This window comes from Phyllostomus hastatus, unplaced genomic scaffold (assembly GCF_019186645.2).
Source record: "Phyllostomus hastatus isolate PE091 unplaced genomic scaffold, TTU_PhHast_1.1 phas_contig_86, whole genome shotgun sequence".
Classification (NCBI taxonomy): Eukaryota; Metazoa; Chordata; class Mammalia; order Chiroptera; family Phyllostomidae; genus Phyllostomus; species Phyllostomus hastatus.
In genome coordinates this window covers 19,491,565-19,503,964 of record NW_025333977.1, presented here as the reverse complement: position 1 = coordinate 19,503,964, position 12,400 = coordinate 19,491,565, and the positions used below count along the sequence as shown (strand labels likewise).

Here is a 12,400-nt window from a genome sequence, read left to right as displayed (position 1 = left end):
AGTAACAACCCTGAATCAACATCAGTTAGCCTAGTCTGTGTACATTGTAAATGCAAGTGAGAGCATTGTTCTATAACAACCTCAGCTTTATGAATAAACTAGAAGTTTTCTGAGAATATAAGCTCTAAAAGATTCAGTGTTAAGTAATGTGTCCTAAGGTACTCATAAATTCTTTTGTGGGCTTTTGCCTATAAATGTTTCTATATTTTCAAAGAATATATTTCAAGTGTTCTAGTATGCAGAGGAAGTCTACATTTTTCCATAGTATGTAATAGGGAAAAAGCTTTAGAGAAAACCTTTTTTCTCATTTTGTGTAAATGCATTGCATTTTTAATGTAGACTAGTGCTCCATCCCCCAAATCTCTCCAAGTTGGATGACAGTTACAGCTGTTTTTCAGTTTCTCTGCATAAAAATATCAAACATGGGAAACCTTATGTTAAATGTAGTTTTGTTACCAACCTGAGTCCATGGACCAAAAGCAATGGCATCACCCTGAAGCTTTTTGGAAATGCAGGTTCTCAGGTACCACTCCAGACCTACTATGTGATAATCTCTTTTACAATCCCTGGGTAGTAATTCTAACACACAGAAAGTTTGAGAGCCACTAACTTAGGACACTTCACTGATTGATCTAATTTTCTACAAATTAATTTTAAACAACTAGTATATAAGTATTCCACATGTATTGTTTATTTGGCAATATTAAAGATTTAGCATGTAACCAAATCACCAAGGGAACTTGTTTAAAAACACAGACTTTCAAGTTTTCCCTCAGAGTTTAAAATTCAGTAGGTCTAGGGCCAGACTTGTTTCCCCCAAGCAAGTCTCCTGAACAGAATTAAAGTTAATGTTTGGCATTAAGTGCTTCTAGTTCCATTCATAGAACATGATCAGACCATCCTTTCTTTTTTCTCCCCACTTTCCAGAAGAATACCATTATTTCAGCCAATGGATAACAAAGTAATTCACTAGAGACCTGCCCCCTGTTGGAATGAACTACTTCTTGTTCTAGAGAATAAGATCAGTATGTTCTGCAAAGTACTTGTAACTCTCCGGAGGTCTCAAACAAATGCACCAGGAGCCATCAGATGATGGGAGAAACAAAATTGTGGTACCTCAATTACAGACATTCAAATTCAAACTGTAAAAACCTACACAGAACAAACAAAAACACTTCTGTGGGTAGAATTCAGCCCATGCCATGCTGATTTCTGGTATCTATACTAGCATGTTTTTTCTAGTTAATTCTCTGGTCACAGACATATCATAGAGCATATTTTTGTTACTAATTTGTTTGCATGGTTCACTTTGGGACTTTTGAGAACTTGGTTGTAGCTTGGATTTTATTTGCAGCATCAAAACATGGCGATATACCAGGCTGGTTAGCTACATAAGCCTTCTGATGCCAAGCAGATTATTTTGAAAGACATGGTAAATAAACCAGAGCTATAAGCTATGGGTTTGCACAGCCCTATTTTTTTTTCTAACACATTTTGTCATGGAGCCATGCAGAAGATGGTCAGTTGGGATACTTTTATATTACACTGTACACCATCTTTGGAGGAAAAAACAATCCAAATTTTTGCGGAGTGCTTGTCTTCATTTCACTTGTTGCTGCTTGTTAAGTACAAATGTACAATGGTAATTTACCTTGGTGCCTTGAGTCTGCATGATTAAAAAAGATTTAAGATGTCCAGAAACCTCACTGCTCCCAGATTTCACCTAGAGGAATCTTTACATTATAACTTCTACAATGAAAAGCAGAGCTGTCCACATGTTCACTATGTACTTTTATTTTAATTACTGACACAACACACATGACACGACAAGACCATTACCTCATTAACACTGATAACATTCCTTGACAAGTTGGCTTATAATTTACATACTGTTTTTATATGGAGTTAGTTTAAATATTATCTTAAGATATACTGTAAAACACGAATCTTAAATATATACCAGTTGCAAACATAATGTGCTTAGTTACTATTTTTTCTTGTTATTCAAGTGAAATGACTTAAAGTTCCTCAAAATCATGTCCATTTGTGTTCATTGTTTCAGGGTGCATGACTCGTCCCATGAATAGGATTGTACCTGCATTGGGTTGGAAGTGAACAAAAGAGGGGATAAACAACAAGAAAGGTATTTAAATTTAAAAAGGGTTATTTGTTTCTCTTCTTATTTACAACTAGCAATATTCTAAAAATAAAAATATATGTATTCTTTTCACTTTTAAAAAAATCATTTGAATATTAGAAATCCAATGAACAACATGGAAAAGTGTTCTCAATTTTAAATTATTTCCTTTTAACCTGTTAAAAAAGTTCTGTTCTCATTAACATACTCACCTGTTCTCCTGTTCCTGATAAGAAAGAAAAATGGGTGGTCCACAATGACTTGAGGATACAGCACGGCCATCCTACTAATTGCGATCATTCCTACAGTGCAGAGAGGAGGTAATTACATGTCTGTGGATGTGCAGGGATGAATGAATAATTTCTCTAAACCATCTATATTTAACACAAAGGCAATGCTTCATAAGAAACACGATTTTTAAAAACCTTTAAATTAGAAATATTATAAAGGTGCTAATATTTCTACTGAACTTGAAACACTCACACACCCCATACCACACAGTTTCCTCTCTCCACAACACCCCTCCCCCAATAACAGGATGATTTATTCTGCCTTTTACAAAAATTTTAGTCTCAGTCTCAGATAATACTTGTATCTTGCTAAAATGATCTTTGAATTAAAAGAAGGAAAAAAACCCTCTAAAAAGGAATAGTTGTTTTATATTCTCAAATCATTATTTCTTGTGTTTGAAATGGGTATTTTTACACAGAAATTTCCAGGCTTCTAGCAAGTGTCCGGAACGGCAGTGATTAAAGGGAAGGGACAGCGGTGAGAGACTCCATGTGTTCCTACAGCTGGGAAACTGAATTCCCCTGAGGTCTTTATTATAAATGATTGTTCTGTACTTGCTGTGGGGTGATTCAATCATCACAAAAAAGTCACTATTAAATTATGTAAGTATTCAGCTTTCTTGATGCCTGAGACTACTGTTTCTATTCCCTCCTGAAAATACTGTTAACTGGTGCTATCCTTTTAATGGACAAGTTTATGCAAATATAAAAGCAATGCATGCAAATATAAGGTGTTACATTTTATGAGGGTGGTGATGGTGGAAATTTGACTAAAATTTGATGATAAAACTGAAACAAATCCAATCAAATAACAGGAGGAAAAATATCAATGGAAAAATCATTCTCAATTAATTAGGGAACTCAGAATGATCAAAATAATTAAGGACATTTTCCATTTTGTTTTGGACACATGGTTTATATCAAATTTCTTGAACTATTTATTTAAAATTATGATTGTATTGGTATTATTATTTAGTTAAAATTATTACATGCTATCACATACTCTTGTTTATATACATGCTTTTAAAATCAAAACTTATCACAGCAGCACAATTTACAGTAGCCAAGGGCTGGAAATAACCTAAGTGCCCATCAGCATATGAGTGGATCAAAAAACTACGGTACATTTGCACAATGGAATTCAATGCAGCAGAGAGAAAGAAGGAGCTTATACCCTTTGTGACAGCATGGATGGACCTGGAGAAGATTATGCTAAATGAAATAAGCTAGGTGGTGAGGGACAAATACCATATGATCTCACTTTTAACTGGAACATAATCAACAAAAGAAAAAATCAAACAAAATATAACCAGAGTCATTGAAATTAAGAACAATCTAACAATAGCCAGAGGCTAGGGGGCAGGGGACAAGTGGGAAGAAGGGTTTTCAGGAACTACTATAAAGGACACATGGACAAAACCAGGGGGGAGGGTGGAAGTAAGGGAGGGAGGTGAGTTTGGAGTGAGTGGGGAATGGGGTGGGGAGAATATATGGACAACTGTAACTGAACAATAATAAAATAATTTAAATTAAACAAGATATAAATAAATGACAAAGTCTTTATAATAAAAAAATCAAATCAAATCAAAACTTTTCACTAACAAAATTATAAACTAACTTCTATAAGGAATTAAGTAGCCAGAAAAATGTTCAAATGCACAGCATGGAGATATTTGAAATATTGAAGCAGGCAGCACAGCAGGAAAATCTATTCTACAGGGCTCACAATGTCCTCCTGCCTCTCATTAGTGAGCAAACAGGAGATGGGAGTTAGCGGCATGGGGCACTGGAGTGAATGCATGTTTCATTCACAGCCTATTTAGAAATCCTAGCTGGTTCAGCATCAGCTAGTCTTCTAAATTACAGCAGAGCCACAGCAGTCAGATTATTGGCTTGATTCTAAAAATGGCCCCCGCCCCTCACCCAAGATTGCTTCAAAATTACAGATGTAGAAATGGTGAGAAGGTTTTAGAAAGCAACTTGGCACCTGAGGTGGCAGCAGCCTCGGAGCCTTCTTCATTAACCTCGATGAAGGACTTGTGAATTGCTTTGGAAAGGAAAATCTCTTTGTTATCTGCAAAAAAAGAGATAAAGAAGCATTTCTTCAGTAACAGAGATAGAAAAGCATTTTACCGTTTAGTTAAAAGGATTTGAAAACTATGAGACATAATATACTGACATATGATATAAACTCTAAGAAATAATGTTGTAAGATTACATTTATGATGTGAGTGAACCATCAGAGATGTGTATTCTGATTAGTCCTCATTTTATATTCTTTTGCCTTTTCCCCCATTATTTGTATTGACAATATTCCCATTGTTTATTTTTAAATTGCCATAAAAAGTGAAAAGTGGTTTTGTTTCAATAGCAATTTCAAATTAGTTCATAACTCAATATGAAAACATCTTACACATTGCCCTCTAATTTGAAATTTAAAAACACAAAATGAAAACATGTAGAAATCTAGATATAACCAGAATAAGAAATTTTTAAAAAATCTAATCTAATTACAATGGTAACATTAAATATTATTGGCAAAGAAAAACATAAAAGTTTCTAAGTTGTAGAAATGTAAATATATAAAAAAGTTACTTTGCATTTTAGTTCATTGGTTTATCTGAGGATTACTCTAAAGTCAGAGGAATTAACACATTTCAGTATTAGAAGGACTATTTTTCCCTTTGAATAATCTTTCTATTTATGTTTACTTTTAAATTAATGGCTATTATTTGCTGAATTATGTTCTCTCAAAGTTCATATGTTGAGGTTCTAACCCCCAAAACTTCAGCGTGGCTATATTTAGAGATAGACTCTTAAGTTAAAAGAGGTCATTGCAGTGGTCCTTAAGCCAATATGACCAGTGCCCTTCCAAGACGGCAATATTCGGACACAGAGGGAAGAGCATGTGCAATGGTTAATTTTGTTTACCAACTTGGCTGGGCCATGGTGCCCAGATATCTGGCCAAACATATTCTGGGTGTTTTTGTGAAATGTCTTCCAGATAAGATTGACATTGAAATGGGTGGATTTTGAGTAAGGCAAACTACCCTTATAACGTGGGTAGGCCTCATCCCATCAGCTACCGGCCTTAATAGAACAAACACTGACCTCCTCTGTGAAAGAAGGAATTCTGCCAGTTTACTGCTTTTGGACTTGAGCTAAAACTTTTCTATGGATCTTCAGTCTTCCCATCTACCCTTTAGCTTTTGGATTTTCAAAGTCACTACCCTGTGTGAGCTAATTCCATAAAATAACTCTTTTGTACTCTCTCTTTCACTTTCTCTCTCTCTCCCACCTTCCTTTCTTTCTCTCTCTCCATAGATAGATACATACATACATACATCATACATATGTACAAATGCCACATATACATGCATGCATAAGTGATAAATAAACAGAGATAGAGATAAAGATAGAGATTTTTCCTGTTGGTTGTGTTTCCCAGGAAAACCCAACAATATGTGAAGCCATAGGAAGAAGAAAGCCACCTCCAAGCCAAGGAAATAGGACTCAGAAGAAACTATCCTTGAAGAGACCTTCATCTCAGAATTCCAGGCTCCAGAACTGTGAGAAAATAAATGTTCATCGCTCAAGCTACTGAGTCTGTGGTACTTCACTACAGCAGCCCTAGCAAACTATATAAGATAATAGGTTTCAATCTTGGGTTTCCAATTTTTCCCCAAGATTAAACAAAACAAATAATGCCTCAAGTACTAAAATTTAAAAATAGTACAAGGAAAGAAGATAAGTACACCAACAATAAAATATCAGAAACAGAAATTAGAAAAAAAATCCATTTGCTATAGCAACAAGAAAAATAAAGTTCCAAGGAATAAACCTAACCAAGGAGGTAAAAGACCTGTACTCAGAAAACTACACAACACTAAGGAAAGAAATTAAGGAAGACACAAATAAATGGAAGTATATAGCATGTTCATGGACTGGAAGAATTAACATCATCAAAATGTCCATACTACCCAAAGCAATTTATAGATTCAATGCAATCCCTATTAAAATACCAATGGCATATTTCACAGATATAGAACAAACACTTCAAAAATTTATGTGGAACCATAAATGACTCTGAATAGCTTCAGCAATTTTGAGAAAGAAGAACAAAGTAGGAGGGATTACAATACCTGATATCAAACTATATTACAAGGCCACAGTAATCAAAACAGTATGGTGCTGGCATAAGAACAGACACATTGATAAATGGAACAGAAGAGAGAACCCAGAAATAAACTCAAGTCTCTATGGTCAATTAATATTTGACAAAGGGGGAAGAAACATAAAATAGAGTAAAAATAGCTTCTTTAACAAATTGTGTTGGGAGATCTGGACAGCTACATGGAAAAAAAAATGAAACTTGACCACCAACTTATACCATACACAAAAATAAATTCGAGGTGGATAAAAGACTTAAATATAAGTTATGACACCATAAAAGTCCTAGAGGAGAACATAAGCAGGAGGATTTCAGATATTCTATGTAGCAATATTTTCACTGCTACGTCCCCTTGAGCAAGGGACATGAAGGAAAGAATAAACAAATAGGACTACATCAAATTAAAAAGTATCTGCATGGCTAAAGAAAACATCAGCAAAATGAAAAGGGAACCAATTGTATGGGAAAGTATATCTGCCAATAATACCTCAGACAAGGGTTTGATCTCCAAAAATATAAAGAACTCATAGGACTCCACTCCAAGAAGACAAACAATACAATTAAAAAATGGGCAAGGGACCTGAACAAAAATTCTCCAAGGAGGACATTCAGAGGGCTCAGAGACATATGAAAGGATGCTCGGCATCACTAGCCATCAATTAAGTGCAATTAGATGCAAACTGAAAACACAATGAGATACCACTTCACACCATTCAGAATGGCCATCATTAACAAATAAACAAACACTAACTGTTGGAGAGATTGTAGAGAAAAGGGAACCCTAGTGCACTGTTGGTGGGAATGCAGACTGGTGCAGCCACTGTGGAGAAAAGTATGGAATTTCCTCAGAAAACTAAAAATGGATCTGCTTTTTGACCCAGAAATTCCACTGCTGGGATTATACCCTAAGAATCCTGAAACACCAATCCAAAAGAACCTATGCTACACTCCAGCATTCATAGAAGCATTATTTACAATAGCCAAGTGTTGGAGACAGCCTAAGTGCCCATCAGTAAATGAGTAGATAAAAAAAAAACTCTGGTACACTTACACAATGGAATACTATGCAACAGAAAGAACGCAAGAATTCCTACCCTTTGTGACAGCATGGATAGAACTGGAGGGTATGATGCTAAGTGAAATAAGCCAGGTGGTGAAAGACAAATACCGTATGATCTCATCTTTAACAGGAACCTAATCAACAAAACAAACAAGCGAGCCAAATAGAATCAGAGACATGGAAATAAAGAACAAACTGACAGTGACCAGAGAGGAGGGGGATGGGGGATAACGGGGAAAGAAGGGGAAGAGTCAAGTCAAGGAACATGTGTAAAAAATCCACGAAGACGGACAACGGGAGGATTGAAAGTGGAAGGTTGCAGGTGTGTAGAGCACGGGAGAGTAATGGGGGGAGGAAATGGGGACAACTGTAATTGAACATCAATAAAGAAAATTAAAAAATAATTAACCAAACTCGTCTATTAACATGAAGTTAAAAATTTTTTAAGTCAGAAAATTAAACACAGCAAGATATGCAAATAAATTTTTTAAATGAGTTTCAAGGATGTCGCCCTGTGTCATGTCACTGCAGTTGAGAACAACTCCACTGTCCGGGGCTCACATTAGCGCTCCCTCCGGATGACCTCAGTGCCCTGCTGAAAACCCTCTATCCCTCTGCTGCCTGCTCTGCCTCCCACCTCACCTTCAGTGTACCGCATACCTGCTCAGTATGCAAGCATGGGGACCTCCATGAGGCTGCCTCTGCTTCATTCGTTTAGCATTCCTCCATATACTCCGCTCCAGTTTATTTGAACTGCTACAGCCTGACTTGCCACTTTATCGCTTTTGTGTCTTTGCTTCCACAGAAACTCTTTAACCTTTGTTGTACCGTAAGACAACTGATCTAGTTTCAGAATTCAGCTTCGAGACCTACCATGCCGTTTTTGCTTTCCTCTGATTCCTACCTCCCGCTAAAGTAGAACTGACAACTCTTTCCCACTCATCCCAGGATCTAATTATATTGAATGAAGCCTTTACAATATATCATATTTTTATTGATCCTTCTCTCTTCCCAGACTGTCCACTTTCTTCAAACAAGGATCGTGTCATTACCCTTTGTGTGCCTGGGTTCTGGCATTCAGTGGGCCTAATAAATGAACTGCCCTAAGGAAAGGAAGTTTCCTGGTAATGTGTAATTTTCCAATATTTCACTCAATAAACAGAAATTTACTAATTGTTGAGTGAACGGGGGGTCAGCTGGTGGCATATTGTGAGTCTTTGGGTGTTGTCCCCCTGTGAACACCATGACCGTGATTCTGTTCACAATTATAGCTACACAGCTTATTTTTGTAATCCATAGAACATATGACACTAATCCAGAATAGATGCTGCAGGAAACCTGATGGAGAACGCCAGCAGAGAGGGAAAGAATACAAAGACTGCACACACTAAAAAATTTAAAGATTTAATTGAGTAGAAGAGCAAAGGGAATGGCATCCAAGAGACCAGTGTTATCATATATATTTCAAAGACAGCAAAAGAAAAATCCATCCAATGTTCTGCCTCCCCGGGGTGATTAAATGACGCATGATGGACAGCAAAGGTCTGCAGACGTAAACGAGACCTCAGGATACTTAACCTTCAGAAAAACAGTACCCCTTCGGGTATACCAGTAGGAGAAAATGTAACAAGTGAAAAATCATATCACAGATACTGAGGGGAAAAAAGAAAATGGCTTTTTTTTTCTCTTGGGACAAATTTCAAGCAGACACATTAAAATAGAATGTATGCTGAAAGTGGTTTAAGCAAGATTCTGTCTGCTGATGCCAGAATCGAGAAGGAGATCAGGTCATGCAGGGGTACAGGCAAGTTAACTGCTTCCCATGTTTGCCCTCCTATATTGCTCATTGCCACATGATGCTGTCAGGCAGGCACATTTCCCGCTAAGCCATACCCGTACCCCTCGAGGGCCTGGCCTTCACCTGTCCTATTCATCTTCTATCAATGATTCCTTGCACACTCCCAGGCACCAAGTATGCACTCAGATATTTTATGAATCAGAATGTGAGGGGATTTAAAGAGATCCGTTTTTCACATTGCTGAGCTCGTTGTATTGGTTAGAGAAAAGTTAACTCTTCTCTACAAAAATAAATAAATAAATAAATAAAAGGCAAACAGAGCTACCCCCCACACAAAAAATCCATACACTGGCCCCAAGCAGTCTTCTCCTTCTGGTCACAGCAGACACTGCTGCCAAGTGACCAGTCCTACTCTCTTCCGGGCCGTGTGGAGCCAGGCTGTTCACGTGGATGAGATGGGAGCTGGGCCAGCCAACCCCACATTCCCCAGAGAAGAGCTGGGCAATAATTCAAGCTCTTCCAAAGCAAGCAGGGCAAAATACTTAGGCATTCATTCAGTTTTGAGCAAATATTTATCAAGTACCCTCTTTGTATGAGGCATGGTGCAGGGCACCCAAGGCTCTAAGGGTCTGTGATTAACATAATGCTGGCAGCACGGCCATCATGTAAGTGGATGCCACTGCTCCCTTTGTGGCGTTGTTCCTAAACACAGGCAGCTTAAACAGATTTCTGCATCACCAAGGACATGCTTAAAATAAGAAAATGAAGAGAGTTCCATAATAGTGCCAAAAGCTAAATATTTAGTTTGCTAAAATATTTTTAGCTTTAGCTTCATCCATGAACTTTAGAAATGTTTCTAGGATTTGAGCTCCTTCAAGGCAGGAATAGTGTTTGTTTTACTGAATAGATTTTGTTATAGACAGGCAACTATTCATTCATTCACTCATTCATTCATTCACATACTAAGCACCTCCTATGTGCCAAACATTGTTAATGCACTGGGTATACTATGATGAACTAAACAGTTCCCTCCTTATGAGGGAAGGCAGACATTAAATGACAAGAGCAATTAAAAAGCAAGTCAGTAAATGATCACAATTTCAGGGTGTAAGAAATAAGATTGGCTGACGTGTTGGCTGGACGAGGGCATTAGAAAAGGCACGTCTGAGAAGGTCCATCTGCGCTTACATCTAAACAATACAAAGGAGCCATGAGAAGACCTAAAGCCAGGGTTCTCAGTGTAGGGAAAAGCTAGTGCAGAGGCAGATACAAGCCAGGTATGTTCAAAGACCCAAAAGATGGCTGATGTGGCTGGAATGTGGGGAATGATGAGGGCTGGCAATTTGACAGAAGCCCCCGTACCTGGAGCAAGCTAGAGCCAGGCACCACTGCCTCTCCACGCACCCACCCAGCATCTATCCTGGGCCCCGCTCTGTACTGGGCTCTGAGTATAGAAAAATGTCTATGATGCAGTCCTTGCTGCTGAGGAGCTCTGAGGCAAGAGAGAGGTATGTGAACAAATAATGTAAGAAAACCTCTGCATGATGAGAGTCCGCATGAAGGAACATAAATCATCTAGGAAGGGGGAGCTGTCCCTGAAAGACTCTCAGAGGCCGTGACATTTGGGCTGGTTCTTGAAGAATATGAAGGAAGTGAAAGGCAGAGAAGGGGACAAGGGCAGTGCAAGCAGAGGATTATACTTGCAAAGAGAGATAAGCAGCAGGGATGACCTGAAGGTCCAGTTGAAATCTCGCTTCTGAGAAGGTGGGGAGTGGCAGGGGATACACCCCAAATGACGCATTTGTACCAGAATACTAGAGAGCTGGGCTTTGTCCGGAGGTAACAGATCATGACTGCTTTCACTTTAGAAGATACCTGTGGCAGGAGCTGTAAAGGATGAATCAGATGACCAAAAGCTAGGGGCAGGAAGATCAAGTTGTTAACTTTTGCAATAGTCTGGGCAAGAAAGTAGGAGCAGAAATGGAATTATGGCACCTGAAGAAACAGAGCCTTCTGGCTTACAGGTGCAAGGAGAAAGAGAACAAACAAGGGCAGAATGTAAGATTCAGTCCAGCATAAATCTAAGCACTTTAGTCTGACCTGGATACGGCTTTTGCTGTGTCTTCTTAACTCCTTTATTTTATTGGCTCCTTTATTAAAGCTCGTACTTTATGCTGAAAGATTTAGTACTCACTTTTTCCTTCCTTACAACTTGCAGGAGGATTATCTATTAATCCAAATGCTGACACTCACTCATTTCCATTACAAAAATAGCCCTGATCTATAACAGGATCCTCACTGCAACCAGATGAGCCTTTAAAACCAGCCTGGGAAGAAAATGATTCTCAACACTCTAGATTCCATGTTTATTATGTGAGCCTTAACTATGTTTTATGTTAATGAAATTTAGCATCAAAAGCAATAGAACATCAAATTGAGATAAAAAACAAGCATAATAAATACAGAGCCTCTCATCTTATTCATTCCCTCACTCGGTAAGTACTAAGCAGAAAGCACAGTGCTAGGTGCTTCCCAAGCACACAAAAGGATCAATCTTTTGGGAGGTATAAATTATGGCAGGGGATATCTGGTGAAAAAATAATAATAATATGTGATCAGATATAATATGTCGCAAAAGGAGATGTATAGCATATATGACATTTCAGAATTTAAGGAGTGGTTACTTCTGGTTGTAGTAATCGTGGTGGCTTGAAAAAGTTGGGGGTATCTGAGCTGAGGCTCAGTTCCATAGGTATTTCAGGTGGGGGAGACTTCACAAAGAAGGGGAGCCAGGGGGGATGTGTGTTGCAGAGCAAGGGTTCAGTCTGGTTGGAGCACAAGCCATGTATAAGGAATCTGCCACAGTTAAGTTTGGAGGGAGCTGACGTCTGAATGCCCGTGGAGCGGGGAACTGTGCAGGGCAGGCTGACGGGAGGTTTTGAAC

The 12,400-nt window shown here is 38.2% G+C and overlaps 1 protein-coding gene across 2 annotated transcripts in view; it reads right to left on the bottom strand.

Moving 5' to 3' along the window:
• Positions 1 to 1,778: 1,778 nt before the first annotated feature.
• SERPINI1 (serpin family I member 1) overlaps positions 1,779 to 12,400 on the bottom strand; it is a 75,659-nt gene continuing 65,037 nt past the window's right edge. For both annotated transcript variants that reach the window (XM_045852018.1, XM_045852019.1), the window contains exons 7-9: positions 4,415 to 4,501; positions 2,350 to 2,439; positions 1,779 to 2,095 (exon numbers count right to left, since the gene is read on the bottom strand). In XM_045852018.1, the coding sequence (XP_045707974.1) occupies positions 2,019 to 2,095; positions 2,350 to 2,439; positions 4,415 to 4,501 (254 nt within the window). In that variant the 3' untranslated portion in view covers positions 1,779 to 2,018. The remainder of the gene's footprint in view (positions 2,096 to 2,349; positions 2,440 to 4,414; positions 4,502 to 12,400) is intronic.